At 48.1% G+C, this 21,069-nt stretch overlaps 6 protein-coding genes across 6 annotated transcripts; all 6 read left to right on the top strand.

Moving 5' to 3' along the window:
* The first annotated feature begins 3,386 nt into the window (after window positions 1-3,386).
* Window positions 3,387-6,192, top strand: DEU56DRAFT_116970 (P-loop containing nucleoside triphosphate hydrolase protein). Its single transcript, XM_041344625.1, has 8 exons — window positions 3,387-3,445; window positions 3,502-4,029; window positions 4,077-4,178; window positions 4,230-4,347; window positions 4,400-4,547; window positions 4,602-5,277; window positions 5,325-5,444; window positions 5,501-6,192. The coding sequence occupies exons 1-8, from the start codon at window positions 3,398-3,400 to the stop codon at window positions 6,053-6,055; spliced, it is 2,295 nt and encodes a 764-aa protein (XP_041202619.1). The 5' UTR covers window positions 3,387-3,397; the 3' UTR covers window positions 6,056-6,192.
* A 755-nt stretch (window positions 6,193-6,947) lies between these two features.
* Window positions 6,948-8,378, top strand: DEU56DRAFT_928526 (acid protease; the record flags this gene model as incomplete). Its single annotated transcript, XM_041358644.1, has 5 exons — window positions 6,948-7,236; window positions 7,294-7,388; window positions 7,439-7,919; window positions 7,966-8,236; window positions 8,294-8,378. 5 exons carry the CDS (start codon window positions 6,951-6,953, stop codon window positions 8,376-8,378), a joined length of 1,218 nt encoding a protein of 405 aa, XP_041202618.1.
* Window positions 8,379-8,809: 431 nt separating this feature from the next.
* On the top strand, window positions 8,810-10,269 carry DEU56DRAFT_918436 (acid protease; the record flags this gene model as incomplete). The annotated part of the gene is made up of 5 exons (XM_041358119.1): window positions 8,810-9,104; window positions 9,164-9,261; window positions 9,315-9,807; window positions 9,854-10,124; window positions 10,179-10,269. The coding sequence occupies 5 exons, from the start codon at window positions 8,810-8,812 to the stop codon at window positions 10,267-10,269; spliced, it is 1,248 nt and encodes a 415-aa protein (XP_041202617.1).
* Window positions 10,270-11,631: 1,362 nt separating this feature from the next.
* Window positions 11,632-13,058, top strand: DEU56DRAFT_918435 (acid protease; the record flags this gene model as incomplete). Its single annotated transcript, XM_041358118.1, has 5 exons — window positions 11,632-11,902; window positions 11,960-12,054; window positions 12,108-12,600; window positions 12,647-12,917; window positions 12,974-13,058. The coding sequence occupies 5 exons, from the start codon at window positions 11,632-11,634 to the stop codon at window positions 13,056-13,058; spliced, it is 1,215 nt and encodes a 404-aa protein (XP_041202616.1).
* An 840-nt stretch (window positions 13,059-13,898) lies between these two features.
* Window positions 13,899-15,704, top strand: DEU56DRAFT_835769 (acid protease). Its single transcript, XM_041354760.1, is given in 8 exon segments — window positions 13,899-13,958; window positions 13,970-14,112; window positions 14,154-14,460; window positions 14,518-14,615; window positions 14,629-14,630; window positions 14,668-15,149; window positions 15,196-15,466; window positions 15,524-15,704. 6 exon segments carry the CDS (start codon window positions 14,184-14,186, stop codon window positions 15,606-15,608), a joined length of 1,215 nt encoding a protein of 404 aa, XP_041202615.1. The 5' UTR covers window positions 13,899-13,958; window positions 13,970-14,112; window positions 14,154-14,183; the 3' UTR covers window positions 15,609-15,704.
* A 2,809-nt stretch (window positions 15,705-18,513) lies between these two features.
* On the top strand, window positions 18,514-20,515 carry DEU56DRAFT_835762 (acid protease). Its single transcript, XM_041354759.1, has 5 exons — window positions 18,514-19,117; window positions 19,175-19,272; window positions 19,323-19,803; window positions 19,850-20,120; window positions 20,179-20,515. The coding sequence occupies exons 1-5, from the start codon at window positions 18,841-18,843 to the stop codon at window positions 20,261-20,263; spliced, it is 1,212 nt and encodes a 403-aa protein (XP_041202614.1). The 5' UTR covers window positions 18,514-18,840; the 3' UTR covers window positions 20,264-20,515.
* The last annotated feature ends 554 nt before the right edge of the window (window positions 20,516-21,069 follow it).

The following is a 21,069-nucleotide window of genomic DNA, read 5'->3' as shown; positions in this document are numbered from 1 at the left end:
TCCTGCCCCTCTCTGGTGATAATAGCGAGTCAAGACTTGGCTTCAGCCACCCCTAGCGTTTCTTCCGATTTCCTTCGCTCATCGAATAAGTTTAAAGCACATTTGGCCGAAAGTCTCTGGGTGTGATAATTACAAGACGGACGAGAAGGCTGGTGGAGGTTGATAGGATAAATGATACCCGGAAATAACCGCGCATCAACTTTCAGGCACAGGTTTATACCTTGACACTCAAGTACTACTTCCAAGTATTGCAGGCCTGCATGCTGATCCTATAATCATGGTCCCAAGTGCTAGTCCATCTCAGAATTAATCCACGGAATTCGAACATACCTCGAGTTCAACAGTGGTTGTGTTCACAAATTGTTCACATCATAATCACGCCTGCTGCACACTGATGATCATACCCTAGCCTATACTGACGACTTGAAGAATACATACTAGCCAAGCTTTTAAACTCTTCTGAGGACGGACCTCGTCAACAGGTCATGTCATATATACAGAGGCAAGCATATGTATTGCTCTGGCTCGTGTTCTTGATCCTCGACTTCAGTGAGGTGATCACAACTTTCAAGACGTAGCCTAGGTGAGATAGGTTATTTACAGCTGTCAGCTGCGCAGATGCGCTCGTTTCTGACCCGGAGAATTCCACTCTAGATGGCGAATGATGCAAATAGCGTGTGCTGTATGACATGTGGACCCTGTCCTTTGAACATTGATCCGTGTACGACCATGTAATAAAATCGCTTCACGCCACTTGGGCCCTGCCCGTCATATTGCCGAGTGCGATGAGGTCCCGCAGTGAGTTTTATATCATCAAATTGGTACGCTGATCACGGTCTAGCGTATATGAAATGCGGGCCCGAGTTGGACAGAAGCCTGAGAAGATCACTGAAGCATCAGTGCCCATTGATGTACTATCAGCCTGCACAACTACAATATCAAGAGTTCTGGGGACTGCGGTCGTACAAGCGTGACCATGTTTTCTTTTCACCTATGCCCTCTTCATTTCCGGGTTGGCCTAGGCGTAGTGTCCTATTTGGCTGTGAAAATTGATACATCACCATCGCATGAACTACACGATGCACGGCGTTAGTGCGTTTTGCATTAGGTTTGGTACGTTTATCATACTTTTGTGCATGTGATAGTCCGATGATGACGGCGTTGACAGTCCAGGTGGAGAGGGTGAGTTACTTACATGCTCTATTTCGATCCATTCTATCCCCCCACGCCCGACCGCCCCGGCACCCCGCCGACACAACGAGACCTATTAGGAGTTGCCAGAGAAGCTGTTGTACCCCGATCCTGGCCAGTGGGGCCAAGACAGTGCAGATGACCTCATCGGAAATTATCATCGAGACGACAGGCGGTGTCGGTGGTCGCATCATGCGTAGATTTATGTTGAAGCTATGATTACGTGGTTTTGCTCGTGGAGCTCCTGAATCTGTGCATGGAACATTTATCCCCGTCATGCTGACATTGGCGCAGAATGGTAGTATATATAGGTCGTCATTATACATTCACCAAGTTCCATCCTCGAATATGACCCTAGTTTCGAATGATCCCACTTTGTGGCCGGTCATTGATTCGACTCGGTTTTTTAGCTATTTTTCAGGTTCGTGGAGAGCCAGTCACCGAATGCTGTCATTGATGTCCGGATCTAACCTTAACTGTGATCTTGCAGTTGCCTCACTCGCTGCTGTGATATATGATTGGGGTAAGCAAAATAGTATTGAATACCCATTGATATGCTTACAATATTGTCAGTACTGACACTTGGACAAGAGGTAGGTTGATGCCATTTCGGAGCAGTCATCTCGCTAAGAATGCTATCACAGATTGATTTGATCTGGGTGAGCGACTGAGTTTCATGAAGAAGACGAGGATGATACAATTCATTTGTGACAGAGGCCGCGCTGGTCCCTCATGACTGTTATGTATCTCGTTGTTCGTACCTCATGTTATCCTATAGCGCGGCTGGCAAGTTGTGCTGACTCTAAAATTCTTCTAGATACGCTATGTTGGAACACCATACTCCACGTACGTTTTCAAGGTTGACAAATGAACGCTAGGCTAATAGCCCACTTTTCACAATCAGTATTTACATGCTGCGTATGTCCCATATGCACCGTGTAAATTTATCTCTTCTGACCTGCGGTATGTAGGAGGTCTTCCGTCAGTCTCTGTGTCAGATGCGGCGAGTATTTTGTATCCATACCTCCCATTTATATCCAATTAACTTCCCTTCTATGTAGGGGTGAGTGAGATTCTTTACAAGTATGTTGCCTGAACATAGCCGCAATAGATGTGAGTGTGTTTGGAATATTTGATCCTAGCTACGAGGGCGACTGCTAACTGAGTGTTTTAGGCAATATGATGGAAAATGCAATACATTGGATAAATGTGGTCATAGCTGCCATGCTGGGTGGTGAGCTACCCAACCGCGATACCTCAGTGATGTTGAAACGTCCATGCAAGTCGTTATGATAGCTCGGCTGTATGCCATGTATCAGGGATCAAGAAAGATGTCCATCTTTCTTGTTGTGATCTTTCTAGCTATCAACATCGCCTGCACAGTGATCACCGCGATAGGATTCAAGTATATTGTAGGGGGTAAGCTTTACTTGTTGGCTTGAAGAACAATGCTCATTGGACGAATATTAGAGGAGACAATACTCTCTGGCACCTATGCGTGCAGTTATGAATACGAGGGAGATGTCCAGTTTCTGATCACAATGGTTTGGACCCTCAACACTATATGGGAGGTCCTCGCACTGTTTCTTTCAGTCTGGATTGCTGTAAAGCACTTCCGACAACTCAGACGATCGACAGGATCAACTGTCAGAGACTGTTTCACAGTGTTGATAAAATCTCACGTGCTTTACTTTGCGAGGTGAGCTTGTACTTGAATATAGATGCTGTTATCTTGGCCGCTGAAGTTATGCGCATGCTAGTTTTGCTGCTGTTTCTTGCCTCCAAATTGGTCATGTCTCTCCAAACATCTTGGTGCGCAGATCTGTCACCAACTTTTGCATGTGGCTAATGTTTATCATCTCTGTAGGACTCGTATTCCGCAGGTGCAGAGATATATGATGGCATTCTTCAAATTTTTGTGGTCGTGCAGATGTTCGTGCTGGGACCACGCCTCGTCCTTAGCATTCGAGAATATCATGTTAAACTCGTTGCCGACTCCGACGCAGCAACTGAGATGGCTTCCATTGCTTTCCAGGAGCGTGTAGTGTAACACGGAAATACTTGCCGGGACCCTGCTATGTATGGAAATTTACTCGAGGTTTCGTCGTAGTATTTATTCCAAAGTATATTTGAAGAGAGAATAGGCTATATAGCACTAAGTAGCGTCTGCACCAACTTTATAACATCTTTTGGTGGCTGTGCACCCATGCTTGAGCCTGAGCAAGTTCTACCAACTTCAAAAGTTGTAATGGATGTGCGTTCCACGATTTAAAGTCATTGAACAGGTCGTAACCACAATGGATCAGACAGGGTTCAAATGCTTTGAACAAGTCTACGCAAAGCCTGTGGTCCACCCATAGAAAGGCGAAACTCAATTTAAATTCGGTTCCTCCTGCTCCGCTTTTGCCAAACACGCCTGCCGAGACACCTGCAGAAGATACAAACCAACTACCCGCGTTAGACCACCCAGCTGAACCAGGGACTTCGATACCTTCTCCATTTTCCATAACACCCGCTACGACTGAAGTGACCTCACCCGACACACGTCCCCCTTCTTCAAAGCGAAAATTGCGCTCAGCCCGTTCAACAGCAGAAGACGGCAGTAAACGGCCGAAGCTATCTACTAATGCCATAGCCAAAGATCACACTCCCCCTGCTACTCGATTGTCCGATCTAGGTGGTGTAGAAGCATGTGTCGAAAAGATGCTTGAGCTTGTTGCCATGCCTCTCTGTCATCCGGAGATATATCTGCACACTGGTGTGCAGCCTCCGCGTGGTGTTTTGCTGCATGGCCCTCCGGGGTGCGGCAAAACCCTTCTAGCGAATGCAATAGCTGGGGTGAGTGCGCCCACCAAATCGTGTGGAAGTTGTTTGATTGTGTGCAGGAACTGGGTGTTCCGTTTATCAGCATATCTGCTCCGTCCATTGTGTCTGGCATGTCTGGAGAATCCGAAAAAACCCTACGAGATACATTCGACGAGGCTAAGGTATGTCTCGTGTTTCGAGTGGTGTTTTGTCGGTCTCATTATCACGCCCAGCGTGTCGCGCCGTGTCTACTGTTCATTGACGAGATTGATGCTATCACTCCAAAACGAGAGAGTGCCCAGAGAGAGATGGAGCGACGTATAGTTGCACAGTTCCTGACGTGCATGGATGGTAGTTTTGATATCCTTTTCATTGCCATCATCTTCTAACACGACCCGTGCAGATATGTCCTGGGAGAAGACTGAAAACAAACCTGTGATCGTCATTGGGGCTACCAACCGACCAGACTCATTAGATGCTGCTCTCCGTCGCGCTGGCCGGTTCGACCACGAGATTAGCATGGGCGTCCCGGATGAGGAAGCCCGAAACAAGTATGTCGATAGTATCACATCATCCTTTGAGAGTCCATCTCATGCTTTTGTCAGAATTCTGCGAGTACTATGCGCCAAACTCCGGTTAGACGGCGACTTCAATTTCGCTGCCTTTGCCAAAGCCACTCCTGGCTACGTAGGTGCAGACCTATCGGCATTAACAGGCGCAGCGGGCGTCATCGCCGTCAAACGCATTTTCAAACAACTCACAGACGGCACGCTCGTCCTTCCTGAGGCCCTAGAAAACGACCAAGGTACCCCAATGACAGTGGATCCGCTACCAACGCCCCCAGCCGATACTTCATCAAGTGTAACCCCATTTGTCTCACTAGCATCCCAACTCTCCACTTCTTCCATCGCGCATTTCCTCAGTGCACATCCCTCTCCTCTCACACCCGCTCAGCTTGCCCCTCTCTGCATTGCTTCGGTCGATTTTTACGCCGCGCTACGTGAAGTTCAGCCTTCCTCCAAGCGCGAGGGTTTTGCAACCGTGCCAGATGTGACGTGGGCCGATATCGGCGCACTGCATGGCACGCGTGAAGAGCTACATATGGCAATTGTGCAGCCTATCAAGCGCCCTGAGCTGTTCAGCGCTGTGGGCATCGAGGCGGCGTGTGGCGTGCTACTGTGGGGTCCACCGGGATGCGGAAAGACCTTGCTGGCTAAAGCTGTCGCAAACGAGTCCAGGGCGAATTTCATCAGCGTCAAGGGCCCTGAGCTTCTAAACAAAGTCGGTCGCGTTCCATTTCTCAAGGTAATTTGCTAATGGGAGCGCAGTATGTCGGCGAAAGCGAGAGAGCTGTGAGACAGGTGTTCTCTCGTGCCCGTGCCTCATCTCCCTGTGTGATATTCTTCGACGAGCTAGACGCTCTTGTCCCTCGGAGAGACGAAAGCATGGTACGCACCCTCTATTTTCCATTCCAATATCTATCTCACATTCCTATTTTTAACAGTCAGAGTCTTCCGCACGCGTTGTGAACACCCTACTCACAGAACTAGACGGACTTGACTCCCGCAAATCTGTCTACGTCATCGCCGCAACGAATCGTCCCGATATGATTGACCCAGCTATGGTTCGCCCGGGGCGTCTCGACAAGCTCCTATATGTTGACCTACCAACCGCTGACGAACGCGTCGAGATCGTACGGACGCTCGTGCGCAAAGTCCCATTCGCGCCTACAGAACCAGACACCGAGACGATACTGCAGGGCGCAGAGCACATCGTGCGGGAAAAATGCGATGGGTATAGCGGTGCGGATCTGGCAGCTGTCGTTCGGGAGGCGGGAGTTGTTGCGCTTAGACGTGTTCTTGGTGCGCTTGATCAGATGGATGACAGTGGTGGAGGTTCTGTAGAGAATCAGCCGCGGGTGGTTGTTGTGTTGGAGGATTTTGTGCGCGCTCAGGATAAGGTCGGTCCTAGTGTGTCTGCTGTGCAGCGGAGGAAGTATGAAGCGCTGCGAGCCAAGTTCGCTGGCCTTCCTGTGCGGACGGGGAAAGATGTTGATTAGAAGTGAGCTGCTGGTGGTATCAACGTGATAATGGATGCTAAAAAATATTAATTGGCACTCCTGCGACACATGCGCAATTCGCTCGGTCGAGTACTGACATGAACTTCGACACCACTCCAAAGCAGCCAGTTTGAACTAGCACGTACAGACAACTATCATCACAGTCCTTCTCATCCGGCTCTAAACCCCTCCCCCTAATTCTTTTCATAAACCTCTTTATACCTAATCTTTCACATACCCAGGCCTCGATATCATACAGTCTGTGGACAGACGATGGACATTACTAACTTGAGTGGCTCCGATTCGAAATTCCAATGTGGGGAACGAGGAACAGACGAGACCCCGCAAAGACTGCGTGTCATGTACAAAGTACAGCCACCGCACCACACAACAAATATTGGAGCAACTTGTAAGGCTTGCAGTCACAGGGAGGGGTGGCTGCCAGCACGCTGACTACGAGTAGTTTTTTTAGGATACCTACTCTTCATGTGGTGTCCACCAAATCTGTCCAGTTCAGCCCCACGCTGGTTGTCCAAGAAAATGCCGTATGTGCTCAGGGCCGCTAATGAGGGTAAGGGCCGAAGGCGAGTCCGTGCCGGAGGAAGCACGAAGCACCGAGCACTGCGAGCCGAGCCCGCTGGCCTTCCTGTGCGCATGGGGTTGACTGATTTTCTTCAGCATGAGCAGACTCACTGGGGCCTGGGCAACATATCTAATGATGATTTGGCATTCCTGCCACTCACTATCCCCAGTGGACCTAATAATTTCTCGCTCTCCAAGTCGCTTCGCTTAAGGATTTAGCTCGCCTCCGATAACCCTGATGAATGGGCCGCCACCGGTACTAGTGCCAACCAACTATTTAAACGCCCAAAGGTTGAAATTGTTGGAAAGGAAGATGGTTCTCTCTACGTCGCTTTCGTCGCTTCTTGCCCTGCCAGTGCTTGCCTTCTTCTCGCTGTCAGCGAGGGCTTCGCCTCATCCCCCACGGACGCCATTGAGCACGGCTGCTAGTACTCTCAAGCTCGCCGTTAGAATCAACTCGAGCGGGGTCAAGAACATCGCCGGTGCAGACCGAGCTCGAGTTCGAGACTTACAAGCTGGCCGCAGCTCTTCCATTAGTGCAACCAATGCTGCGACGATATACACCGCTGATGTTGGAGTGGGGAGTCCAGCAACGTACTGTAAGTTGCTCGCGTTCCAGATATTTCTTTCTTTGACGCATTGTCTATTTCAAACAGACACACTCCTAATAGACACCGGAAGCTCAAATACCTGGATCAAGGACAAGGCTTACAAGAAGACTTCCACAAGCCAAGACACAGGCGGTAAATTCGTGAGTATTTGTTTCTACGTGGCACATTCATAATATCAACCCATTTTCAGTCCATTACATACGGAAGCGGTTCCGTTTCTGGAGAGGAATACACGGACATCGTAACGCTCAACTCTGATCTGGTCATCGAGAAACAATCCATTGGCGTTGCATCTAAATCCACAGGTTTGGATGGTCTGGATGGACTTCTTGGCGTTGGACCAGTCTACTTAACGCAGGGCACCGTCAGTAATGTAGATGAAGTTCCAACTGTGACGGACAACCTTTATACGCAGGGAACGATTGGTTCGGAAGTACTCGGGGTGTTCTTTGCACCTGCTTCCTCTGGCGATAGCAGCGGTGAGCTCACATTCGGCAGTTATGACGCCTCCAAAATTACTGGAGACATCAACTATGTGCCGATCACGTCAACATCCCCAGCGAGTGGATATTGGGGTATTGATCAATCCATTGCCTATGGGACTACGTCCATCTTGACCGAGACCGCTGGTATCGTTGACACCGGAACCACTCTCATTCTCATTGCCACTGGTAGGTTACCTGTACGACATGGAAACTCTTCTAATCCACAGTTCAGATGCCTTCCGTAAATATCAGTCTGCGACGGGAGGAACCCCCGATGAGGCCACTGGCTTGTTAAAGATCACATCCGACCAATACAACCAGCTCTCATCCTTGTATTTCACTATCGGCGGTGTTACTTATGAGCTGACTCCGAATGGGCAAATATGGCCTCGGTCATTGAACAGCGCCATTGGCGGTACCACCGACGGCATATATCTGGTCGTTGGTGACATTGGAAGCAACTCTGGTTCCGGCTTGGACTTTATCAACGGCTACTGTTTCCTGTACGCTGCGGCTGCTTTTTTGCTGGGAACATAAGTTGCTGAACTGTTCTTCCACAGTGAACGTTTTTACTCGGTGTATGACACGACGAACTCCCGGGTCGGGTTCTCAACGACTGAGTATACCTACGCAACATCAAATTAACTTCCTCCTCTCGCGATATGATACTTTTACTGGTATCACCATTCTACCTCCAGACTTACTGCTTCTGCTTTGAAGGTCTTTTCAGTTTTAAGTATCGGTTGACACTCCTTAGGCAACTCCCTCGCTTGATTACATTACAACATCTTACAATTCTGTTTTGATCAACATCGATCAACACTCTAATTACTACCTCATCCGGGCTCACCGTTATTGCAAAATACTATGAAGTTGATTGACTCGGATACCGGCATCTTCGTATCGAACAGTGCAAACCATGCATTTTCCAGAGTGCGCCTAATAATTCCTCGCGGTCGAAGTCGCTTTGCTTCAATGATATTGTTCGCCTCCGAAAACCTCAATGAATGGGGCGCCGCCGATCGGTAGCACCAACCAACTATAAACGTCAAAAGTCGCGAGTGGTGGTCAAGAAGATGGTTCTCCCCACATCGATTTCGTCTCTCCTTGCCCTGTCAGTGCTTGCCTTCTTCTCGCTGTCAGCGAGGGCTTCACCTCATCTGCCGCGGACGGCATCGAGCACGGCTGCTAGTACTCTCAAGCTCGCCGTTAGAATCAACTCGAGCGGGGTCAAGAACATCGCCGCCGCAGATCGAGCTCGAGCCCAAACCTTCTCAGCAGAAGATGGCAGTAATATCACTTCCATCGATGCAACTAATAATGGGGTGACATATACCGCTGACGTTGGCGTGGGGAGTCCAGCAACATACTGTGAGCTACTCGCCGTTTTGCAGCAGTAGTTTCTTTACCTGATACGTTATTTCATATAGACACCCTCCTGATAGACACAGGAAGCTCAAACACCTGGATTGGGGCTAACAAGTCTTACACGAAGACTACTACGAGCCAAGATACAGGCTGTCGATTCGTGAGCATTTGTAGGTTATTCGTGGTATTCTCAGCGGCTTGAACTGGTTCTAGGGTCTTGCATATGGCGGTCCTACCGATCTGACTTATGTTGCTGGGGTGGAATACTCTGACACCGTAACGCTCACCTCCGACCTGGTCATTGAAAACCAATCGATCGGCGTTGCATCTACTTACCCAGATTTGGGTGGTCTGGATGGAATTCTTGGCCTTGGACCGGTTAACTTAACGCAGGACACCGTCTGCAATGGAGGTGAAGTCCCGACTGTGATGGACAACCTTTACGCGCAGAGAACAATTCATTCGGAAGTATTTGGGGTGTTCTTCGCACCTGCTTCCTCTGATAATAGCGGTGGCGAACTCACAATCGGCAGTTTTGATAACTCCAAGATTACTGGATTCATCAACTATGCGTCGAGCACATCAACATATCCAGCGAGCAGATATTGGGGCATTGATCAATCCATCAGCTATGGGTCTACGTCCATCTTGACCAAGACTGCTGGTATTGTCGATACCGGAACTACCCTTATTCTCATTGCCACCGGTAGGTTTCCTGTACGACATTGAAACTCTTCTAATCCACAGTTCAGATGCCTTCCGCAAATATCAGTCTGCGACGGGAGGAACCCCTGATGAGGCCACTGGCTTATTAAAAATCTCACTCGACCAATACAACCAGCTCTCATCCTTGTATTTCACTATCGGTAGTGATGCTCTTGAGCTGACCCCGAATGGGCAAATCTGGCCTCGGTCGTTGAACACCGCCATTGGCGGTACCACCGACGGCATATACCTGGTCGTTGGTGACATTGGAAGCAACTCTGGTTTTGGCTTGGACGTTATCATCGGCTATTGTTTCCTGTACGCCGCGTTGCATTTTTGTACTGAGACAGTTCCTGAATCCTTCATCCCCAGCGAGCGCTATTACTCGATATTCGAGAAGACGTCGTACTCCGAGTCCGTCGCGTTCGCCGCGACTGAGTACACCTATGCCACGTCAAATTGATTGGAGGCCCCCCAGAGACGAAGCTCCCACCGGTATCAGTTTACTTACATGCATTACTCAAACAAACATTCTCTGTGCTTACCACTTCTGTTTTGTCGGTCTTTTCAGTACCACGGTGTCGGTTAACACTCCTTTGGCAGACCGCTCACTTGATTACATTGCAATATCTCACAATTCTTTCTCGATCCACAATCTAATTCATCACCCCACCGTTATTTCAAATACTAGGAAGTTGAATTATAATCGGCTGGAATGAGTCTAAGTACTGGGGGTAAGGTTATAGCACCAAAGACTGAGCGCACATCAAAAAGGCTTTCTAATTTGGATGCCTAATGCCAATGAAGGAATCTAGGAATGTCCAGAAACTAAGAGCTGCGAGCTCTAGTAAAGTCGTGGTGCGAAACTTGCAGAAGACGAACGGGCTCGGTGACCGGGTTGAATTCGGTCGGAGGTTCAAACGTTCATTACGTCAGGCGTAGCCACTTCGCTTTTCGAAAACAGGCCTGTCACTGGTCAGTATCCTCAATTTGTCCTCAATATTGGTCGAGGCAAGGTGAGTACGCAAGCTCAAGCGCTCAGCGCTCAAGGCTGATCTGGTGAACTTATAATCAAGTTTTACGCAATTTGGAAGCACTTTCCTTGTTTGTTTCGACCTGTACGCTCTCTAAAGTCGATCCCTGCACAAGTTATGGTTTCGCAGTGTCGCGAAACAGTGATTTGTGCAGTAGCCCAGACACCTTGACTTGCGTTTCTCCACCTCTCCGCGTTTTCCAGCTGCGGGAATGCACCAGTTCCACAACCTTGCCCAGTGCCTCGTTGCACCTTAGCAATATCGTCACCTAAAAGTTGTGGAGTTGGTCAATGATGCTCTATGTCTTCAGGGAAGTGGTGGAATTCGTTCTGTCGGTTCATCTTCACCGAAGGTGGAGGATGGCGGGCCCGGAATGAAAGAGTCACCGACTTTGACTAAGGTACTGACATGATAGATATATGTTACTGCTAGATCCACTTTAGACATGGAATAGCAGATAGAGCGATGCGGAACCGTCGTGGACTTACCAGTGTGCAGAAAAGTAAGTATCTAGATCTTCGAAAATTTGTTATGTTGATGTTTCGAATTCTCTTGATGTTGTAACATATAGGTCATTCCCTCCGCTGCCGCCTTGCGAATTTTAATAGTAGTAAGTGTGACAGACTCGAATGCAAGAATCCTGATTCCTCGCGCAATAAGTAGGTCATGTTTTTTTTACGAGTTGCTTCGAGTTGCTTCGTTTGATATCATTACGCGATGGTGCCGGAAGAATGCAGCACCATTTAAACAGCCAGAAGTCGAGATTAGTGGTCAGGAAGATGGTTCCCCCCATGTCGCTTTTATGTCTTCTTACCCTGCCTGCGCTTGCCTTCCTCTCGCTGTCGGCGAGTGCGATGCCTCATCCTCGGGCAGCATCGAGCACGTCTGCACTCAAGCTCGCCGTTAGAATCCACTCAAACGGGATCAAGAACATTGCCGCCGCAGACCGAGCTCGAGCTCGAACCTTAGTGGAAGCGGGCAGTAGCTCTTCCATCGGCAATGTGACCAATGCGGGGGTGATGTACACTGCTGACATTGGCGTTGGGAGTCCACCAGCGTACCGTAAGCTGCTCGTGTTCCAACAGTTCCTTTACTTGACGTGCTAACTATTTTTTACAGACACAGTCGTGGTAGACACTGGGAGCTCAAATACCTGGATTGCCAATAAGTCTTATACGAAGACATCTACAAGCTATGACACAGGAAATCAATTCGTGAGTTCGTAGGCTCTACATAGCGTGGTGTTCACACTAGCCATTGTTTTTAGGTTGTCTCATATGGCGATGGTTTCAACTACACACTCGTTGCTGGAGAGGAATACACGGACACCATAACACTCACCTCTAATCTGGTCATTGAGAAGCAATCTATCGGCGTCGCATTCAACGTATCAGGGATGGGCTCTGTGGATGGAATCCTCGGCCTTGGACCAGTTGACTTAACATGGGGTACGGTTTCGAATGCAGAAGAAGTTCCGACTGTGATGGACAACCTATACACGCAAAATACGATTAGTTCTGAAGTATTCGGGGTGTTCTTCTCACCTGCTTCCGCTGGTGATACCAGCGGCGAGCTCACATTTGGCGGTTATGACCAATCCAAAATTACTGGAGACGTCGGCTATGCGCATATCACAACAACATCTCCAGCGAATGGATATTGGGGCGTTGATGAAGCTATCAGCTATGGGGAAACAAAGATTCTAACTAGTGCAGCCGGTATCGTCGATACCGGAACCACTCTTATTCTCATTGCCTCTGGTAAGTGCCTTGTGTAACGTTGAAACTCTGCTAACCCACAGCTCAGATGCCTTCGACAGCTATAAGTCAGGGACGGGTGCAATCCTTGATGCTTCCACTGGCTTGTTAAAAATCTCGTCTGACCAGTACAACCAACTCTCGTCCTTGTTTTTCGAGATCGGCGAGGAAAGTTATGAGCTTACCCCCAATGCGCAAATCTGGCCTCGATCATTAAACACCGCCATTAACGGTACCACCGACGGCATATACCTGGTCGTAAGTGACATCGGCATGCAGTCTGGTTCTGGCTTGGATGTTATCAATGGCTATTGTTTCCTGTACGCTGCGCCACATTTTTTGCCAAGCGTGAAGTTGCTGAATCGTTCTTCCACAGAGAGCGTTTTTACTCAATATTTGACAAGACGAACTCCCGAGTCGGGCTCGCCGAGACCCAGTACACCTATGCTACGACAAATTAACTATAATTCTTCGAGGCGTCACATTTATACCCATATCAACATCAACATACGAACGTTCGTTACTTACCTGACATTCGTTACCTACATATTTCATCACGTTCATTTGGCCCCGTTGATATCACGTACGAGACGTACTCGTTGACAATACACTACATAATGTTTTCCAGTCTTGAAAGAATGACATATGTAAGTACGTGGTTCCCTTTGTGGACACACTTTGTTTGAAAATTGAGACGCCTTGCGTCCATTTCTATCGGACATTTCCGAGACTCATGACACTTACTGTAACTTACATACTCCAACTTGAAGAAGAATCGTGTTCTTCGAAGATTCATTAATCATTAATCATTCGTCGCACGGAGTCCGATCGCACATCGAGATCTTCGGAATCCTGGAAGACCAGCCGATGGTACTTGGTATGTCATGTGTCTTCAAGACCAGCTCAGTCCTAGTGTATCTTGTACGGCGGAAGAAGTACGAAGCATGACAATTATGGGTCTAGGATGCTGGGGATGTGATTCGCTTCAAGGGCCGAGTAACCATGAACATTCATCAAGTTGTTCACCTCTCTCGAGTCTATCCAAACCGTATAATACACGATGCACTGTCTGCCACCAGGCAAGCCTAGAATGACAATAAACAAAAAAAGGGAGAAAGGAGATAATAGGGTGGATTGCAGTGCGCTAGCTAGTCGTTCGGACGGGTCACGGATCTAGCGTCTTTGGGATCGAGCGCTCATCAGGATCTTGGGTGCGTCACACTTACGTCAAATAACGTTGAATCTGATGCAATCTGAAATTGTAGAATGATAGAATCGCACTGCAGCTGTAATACCTTGAGTGGTGTTTCTGACAGGCTCTGTAATAGCTGTGGGTCATTCAAAGGTCGACCGGTCATTGCCTGGCTCCCCATGCAGCTACTTACCAACTGACACTAGTTTTCTATACAGATAATTTTCATAGGACTCGAATGTATCTCCACGCAATGCGCCCCCAGTCAGCATCTCAAGTTTAGTCGCTTCGAAGCCCAAGTGGCCATTGTTCGCTTCCGTGATGAAGAACGTTCTGATAATTTAATGCCAACTACCATTTAAAACCAGTTGGGAAGAGATGGCTCAGGAAGAAAATGATTCCCTCCAAATCGCTTTCATGTCTTCTTACCCTGCCGGCGCTTGCCTTGCTCTCGCTGACAGCGACTGCTTTGCCTCATCCTCGGTCAGCTTCGAGCACGGCTTCCCTCAAGCTCTCCGTTAGAATCAACTCTAACGGGCTCAAGAACATCGCTGCCGTAGATCGAGCTCGATTCCGAGCCTTACAAACTGGCGGCAGCTCTTCCATCAATGCAACCAATGCTGCGACGATATACACCGCTGATGTTGGCGTGGGGAGTCCCGCAACGTACTGTAAGTTTCTCGCGTTCCAGCAATTTCTTTAATTGACGCATTGTCTATTTCATACAGACACACTCCTGATAGACACTGGAAGCTCAAATACCTGGATCGGGGCTGGCACGCCCTACACGAAGACTTCTACGAGCCGAGACACAGGCGGTCAATTCGTGAGTATTTGTTTCTACGTGGCACATTCATAATGTCAACCCGTTTCCAGGACGTTACATATGGCGACGGGAGTTCCGTTTCTGGAGAGGAATACACGGACACCGTAACGCTCAACTCTGATCTGGTCATCGAAAACCAATCTATTGGCGTTGCATCTACTTCCCCAGGGTTCTATGGTCTGGATGGACTTCTTGGCCTTGGGCCAGCCGACTTGACAGAAGGCACCGTCACTAATGTAAATGAAGTTCCGACTGTGACGGACAACCTTTATACGCAGGGAACAATTGGTTCGGAAGTACTTGGAGTGTTCTTTGCACCTGCTTCCTCTGATGATAGCAGCGGTGAGCTCACATTCGGCGGTTATGACGCATCCAAAATTACTGGAAACATCAACTATGTGCCGATCACATCAACATCTCCAGCGAGTGCATATTGGGGTATTGATCAATCCATCAGCTATGGGTCTGCGTCCATCTTGACCGAGACCGCTGGTATCGTTGACACCGGAACCACCCTCATTCTCATTGCCAGTGGTAGGTGTCCTATGGGATATTGAAACTCTTCTAATCCACAGCTCAGATGGCTTCAGCAAGTATCAGTCTGCGACGGGGGGAACTCTCGATGAGGCCACTGGCTTGTTAAAGATCACATCCGACCAATACGACCAGCTCTCATCCTTGTATTTCACTATCGGCGGTGTTACTTATGAGCTGACTCCGAATGGGCAAATATGGCCTCGGTCATTGAACAGCGCCATTGGCGGTACCACCGACGGTATATACCTGGTTGTTGCTGACAGCGGGACCACCTCTGGTTCTGGTTTGGATTTTACAAACGGCTACTGTTTCCTGTACGCCGTGCTACTTTGCTTTCCGGGAAAATAGGTCACTGAATTGTTCTTCCATAGCGAGCGTTTTTACTCGGTGTATGACACGACGAACTCCCGGGTCGGGTTCGCCACGACTAAGTACACCCATGCGACGTCGAATTAACTTCCACCCACGACAAGATCATGGTTCTACCCATTTACCTGACGAACGATACTTAAATTTCTAGTGTATGATGTCATCGGTACATGGATGAGAGCAATATTGTAGGACTACTGTCCGGACTCTGGGGATAGTTTTTTCACGTTTTTCACGTTGGCTCATAATAAGGTTGACACCAATGTGCATAACAGAGTTATGAAGCCCGTGTACCCTAGGAAAGATGTTGCTCGGAAGTAGTTTTCTCCATGTCATTAAACATTAACTGCACCAAACACGTGGTCTGTTCATATGTCCAGCCCTGTAATCGCGGTGTAACCCGGATGTGACGATCTGGCGCGAACCCTCCACACACTTTCAATGTTTGAGGCTTCAGGTTGAAGCAGCGCATTTTCTGCTACACTTCTGTCATTTGCGAAATCAATGTCCTGCATCGAGAAAAGACCTGATGAGCAACACGCGTCGCATTAACGCTCGGAATCAATCAACATCAATCAACTTTGATTGTACGAACATGATAAGTATACTACATTTAGGGGAGAATCGAATGACGTTCACAGCAGTCGAATGGTCTGCTGAGGGTTGCGAGATATTCCACCAAAGCAGGGCGTTGTGCAGCGCTCTCTGCACCTTTTGCAAAAGACGGCGAGAGCATGTTCGGATGGACCATCCACTGCATCTTTCGAGTCCGAGCTGGTCAACACGTTGGACATGCCATTGTGGTTTCTTGCATTGGACGTGATTTTTGGATGGGATAGGTTGGGAAACGCAAATGAGGGGCTCGGGTACGTCAGCGATGAAATTATTTATTAGAACACGCATTGACCGCAAAATAGAGGTGAAAACAGTTCTATTTACACGTTGAGTTGTGATAAAGCATCCCCCAAAGATTCTCGCAGTGTCCGTGGTAGCATCCTTAGTAGCCCTTGTAGTATCTTTTCTGTCTCGCACTTGTCAACTGTCACCAAGAAATCAGACTCGTACTTGACAACCGACTGTACAGACTTGGTACAGACCTTGTGATTGTTTCAGGTGCTCACCGGGGACAAGGGATGACGAGGTGAACGATGGAAGTCGAAGAGTAGTGCATGATCGACTCTGGCGTGGCGTCGCTGGGGCAAATGTATACCTCCCGGTTCGGGCGAGGTGCATAATCTAGGAAAGGCTGGGACATCCGCCCTTCTCCCAAATGCTGAGTCTGAATTCCCTATGGTGCGGGCAGAACCTGGTGTGAGAGTCACTGATCAGTATACTTAGAGCAAATGTATACCTCGATGCGGTGGCTGGAGGTGATAATCCTTTTTGGTATAGCCTTGAAGGCGGGCTCACGCGAGGCCGGTGAGAGCCGCTGTGTGACCAGGATGGCCGACCGGACGCTGATCCGAAATCAACTGAAAATGCTGCAAATCATCGTTCAGGTGAGAGACCCTCTTCAATCTGCATGACACGTATTTGGCAAGTCATGCGTAGCCTGCATCTATGTCTCGAACAATCGTGCAGTCGACAATGGACTACGTTGGCCCGGTGTTCGGTCAGCAAAAGCCAACAACAGCGACCAGTGTGACTCACATCAAAGAGTGCACTAATATGCAAAAATAAAGAGCAAATCACTCACTGAATGGCTCATCTCCACGATCGAGCAGCTCATTCAACGTTTCCCAATGACTTCTGTACTGCCTAGCATTCGATCGGCCTCATAAGACGCCCTGATCTCCACTGATAATGCAGGTGAATCATGTGCATCAGTAAACTGGTAGAGAAATTAGAACGACATATATGTAACAATATATAGCACCTAATCACAAGCACCAGCACAATTGTGACATCGATCATTGGTCTTGTTTGACTGATTAACGACAAGTAGTGTTCCTGATCCTTACACAAGTCTGTGATCGGGAAAAGGCGTCCTCGTATGGATCCGAGTCGTTCAAAGCTTCGACGACAAAAATGACAGAGACGAGCAGAGATGGGCTCAGTTATGAAAGGCTTGTTATGTTTTCTGACCAACCTTTGCTTACTAATAACAATAAGTATACTGTAGAGATACGACACTAGCTTCGTCACGTGCAGCACGTGACACGGTCACGCTTAGTGTCACAGCTTCGAATGACCCAGTGACCTGTGACCACATAAAAAATAGCTTCGCAAATCGTGATTGCTGCACCTTGTACTTGTCAAGGCTTCTTGTCTAATTCATATCTTATTGTAAAGCTGAGAAGCAACAGGTAGAATCTAGCTAGACATTGTTGTTTTTTATATATTTTTTTGTATGTTTTTTATATGTTTTTCTGTATGTTTTTACCACGTGTCACAAATTAGCTTCGGCCCCCAAAAAATTGGTGTGACAGTCACACCAAATAGGTTCGATTCGTTGATGGCTGTGACCTGTGACGAACCTAGTGTCATATCTCTACAGTAGTAATTTATTCCTACTACGTCCTAGCGTTAGCCGCCCATCAGGATCAACGACTCGAGAGTTGCCTGCCCATGAGCGCTCAGCCATATATCATAGCCCAGATACGGCGCATAGGGCTTTGATAAGCTCAATTATTGCTGTTATTGCTAGTATGTCGAATCTCGATACCTGGGTGAGTCGAATTCCTATTATCTCCGTCGAATTCACTTTTTTACACAGGCATTACAAGCAGCGGGCTTGCGCGCTAACAGACATTTGATACTTGAGTGCCATGCCTAATAAGTATGGAATTGATTCGCTTTAAGGGCCGAGTAAGGAGATAATAAGAGCGGAGTACGCTAGTCTTTTGGATGGGGATCAATTGAGTCTTCTACCGTCATACCGCCACATCACAAGTGGCTCCACTGGCACTGGCGTCTTTTACGTTCGAACGCTCATCAGGTGGGTGCGTACTTACGTTAAATAACGTTGAATCTGATGCAGTCTGTAATTGTAGAATCGCACGCCTGTCGACTTCAATACCTTGAGGGGTATGCCCTGGGGTTTCTAACAGGCTCTGAATAGGTCATTCAAAGGTCATTGCTGAACTTCAGCTGCAGCTACTTACGAATTGACACCTTGTCTCCTATATAGATGGTTTTCATGGGACTCGAATGTATGTCCGTGCAATGAGCCTACAGTCAGCCCATCTCAAGTTTAGTCGCTTCGAAGCCCAAGTTACTATTGTTCGCTTCCGTGATTTTGCCGGAAGAATGTTCTGATGTTTTAATACCGACCACCGTTTAAAATGGCCCAGTTCGGAAGGGATAGTTCAGGAAGAAGATGGTTCCCTCCAAATCGCTTTCATTTCTTCTTACCCTGCCGACGCTTGCCTTGCTCTCGCTGACAGCGACTGCTTTGCCTCATCCACGAGCAGCGTCGAATACGGCTACCCTCAAGCTCTCCGTTAGAATCAACTCCAATGGGGTCAAGAACATCGCTGCCGCAGATCGAGCTCGATTCCGAGTCTTGCAAGCTAGCGGCAGCTCTTCAGTTAATGCAACCAATGATGGGACGACATACACTGCTGATGTTGGCGTAGGGAGTCCCGCAACGTACTGTAAGTTGCTCGTATTCCAGCAATTTCTTTACTTGACGCATTGTCTATTTCGTACAGACACACTCCTGGTAGACACTGGAAGCTCAAATACCTGGATCGGGGCCAACAAGGCTTACGAGCCGACTTCCACGAGCCAAGACACAGGCGGTCAATTCGTGAGTGTTTGTTTCTACGTGGCATATTCACAATGTCAAACCGTTTTCAGTCCGTTACATACGGCAGCGGTTCCGTTTCTGGAGAGGAATACTTGGACACCGTAACGCTCAACTCTGATCTGGTCATCGAGAATCAATCTATTGGTGTTGCATCTCAATCCTCAGAGTTGTATGGTCTGGATGGACTTCTTGGCGTTGGACCAGTCGACTTGACGGAAGGCACCGTCACTAATGTAAATGAAGTTCCGACTGTGACGGACAACCTTTATACGCAGGGAACAATTGGTTCGGAAGTACTCGGGGTGTTCTTCGCACCTGCTTCTTCTGATGATAGCAGCGGCGAGCTCACATTTGGCGGTTATGATGCCTCCAAAATTACTGGAGACATCAACTATGTGTCGATCACATCAACATCTCCAGCGAGTGGATATTGGGGCATTGATCAATCCATCAGCTATGGGTCTACGTCCATCTTGACCGAGACCGCTGGTATCGTCGATACCGGAACTACCCTCATTCTCATTGCCAGTGGTAGGTGTCCTGTACGACATTGAAACTCTTCTAATCCACGGCCCAGATGGCTTCAGCAAATATCAGTCTGCGACGGGGGGAACTCTCGATGAGACCACTGGCTTGTTAAAGATCACATCCGACCAATACGACAAGCTCTCATCCTTGTACTTCACTACTGGCGGCGTTACTTATGAGCTTACCCCCAACGCGCAAATTTGGCCTCGATCGTTAAACAGCGATATTGGCGGTACCACCGATAGCATATACTTGGTTGTTGCTGACAGCGGGACCACGTCTGGTTCTGGTTTGGATTTTACAAACGGCTACTGTTTCCTGTACGCTGTGCTACCTTTGTTTTCCGGGAAAAAATGTCGCTGAATTGTTCTTCCACAGCGAGCGTTTTTACTCGGTGTATGACACGGCGAACTCCCGGGTCGGGTTCGCCACGACTGAGTACACCGATGCTACGTCGAATTAACTTCCTCCCACGACAAGATCACGGTTCTACTCATTTACATGACGAGCGTTACTTGAATTTCTTGTGTATGATGTCATCGTTGCATGGATGAGAGCAGTGTAGGATTGACCGGACTCTGGTGATGTTTTTTTTCATGTATTTCATGTTGGCTCAGAATGAGGTTGACCCCAGTATGTACAGTAGAGTTATGAAGCCTTGCAATCGAAGTTGGTTTCCTGTGCACCCTAGGAAGATGTTGATCGGAACTGGTTCTGTTCAAATCAGATGGTGATGCATACGGCCCGAGGGTGCCTAGCTAAATACTGACATGAATGCTTATGTTTGCTTCTAGTTTTCGAATCTCTATCGTATTTAGATGTGGATAATCAAGTTACCGATAGGATCACAATAAAGACAGAATGACGTCTTATGAGTGAGGTTTTGGCCTAATAATACCTTGCAGAAGATAGGTCTTCGACAGACTGTGATATTTGTTTTTCCAAGAAAGTTTGTCGAACAAGAGCAAATTACTCACCGACTGGAAGAAAAGTGCGCACTCGATCATACCAAGACAACCTGCCTAGCTTATACTCTGAACCTCCCCTACCCTCTTCACAACGCTCCCTCGAACCACATTGCCTTCATTGCGCTTCCAAAATCTGATAGAAGCCCTGCCGGCTTCTTTGGATTATCTTAAATTCAAGCCACTCAGATCGGCCAGGCGTCTAACATAAATAAATAACCGACGAACCTCATACACGAGATGCCACACTCGAACCAGTTATAGTTAGAGTTTGCCCTGCACGATGACCCATCTGACCAACAAT

Source organism: Suillus clintonianus, assembly GCF_016758775.1.
Source record: "Suillus clintonianus strain FC179 chromosome Unknown DEU56scaffold_133, whole genome shotgun sequence".
NCBI lineage: Eukaryota > Fungi > Basidiomycota > Agaricomycetes > Boletales > Suillaceae > Suillus > Suillus clintonianus.
The sequence above is the reverse complement of the archived record's forward strand: the minus strand, read 5'-3'. Positions and strand labels throughout refer to the sequence as shown.

What these genes read in the sequence shown, in the direction of transcription:
- DEU56DRAFT_116970 (XM_041344625.1), top strand. Translation starts at nt 3,398, where the DNA reads ATGCTTGAGCCTGAGCAAGTTCTACCAACTTCAAAAGTTGTAATGGAT. An exon ending in GTTCCTGACGTGCATGGATG is followed by an intron (nt 4,348 to 4,399) that starts GTAGTTTTGATA and finishes CGACCCGTGCAG; the next exon opens with ATATGTCCTGGGAGAAGACT. An exon ending in GATGAGGAAGCCCGAAACAA is followed by an intron (nt 4,548 to 4,601) that starts GTATGTCGATAG and finishes TGCTTTTGTCAG; the next exon opens with AATTCTGCGAGTACTATGCG.
- DEU56DRAFT_835769 (XM_041354760.1), top strand. Translation starts at nt 14,184, where the DNA reads ATGATTCCCTCCAAATCGCTTTCATGTCTTCTTACCCTGCCGGCGCTT. An exon ending in CCTCATTCTCATTGCCAGTG is followed by an intron (nt 15,150 to 15,195) that starts GTAGGTGTCCTA and finishes TCCACAGCTCAG; the next exon opens with ATGGCTTCAGCAAGTATCAG. An exon ending in ACAAACGGCTACTGTTTCCT is followed by an intron (nt 15,467 to 15,523) that starts GTACGCCGTGCT and finishes GTTCTTCCATAG; the next exon opens with CGAGCGTTTTTACTCGGTGT.
- DEU56DRAFT_835762 (XM_041354759.1), top strand. Translation starts at nt 18,841, where the DNA reads ATGGTTCCCTCCAAATCGCTTTCATTTCTTCTTACCCTGCCGACGCTT. An exon ending in AGGGAGTCCCGCAACGTACT is followed by an intron (nt 19,118 to 19,174) that starts GTAAGTTGCTCG and finishes TATTTCGTACAG; the next exon opens with ACACACTCCTGGTAGACACT. An exon ending in AAGACACAGGCGGTCAATTC is followed by an intron (nt 19,273 to 19,322) that starts GTGAGTGTTTGT and finishes AACCGTTTTCAG; the next exon opens with TCCGTTACATACGGCAGCGG.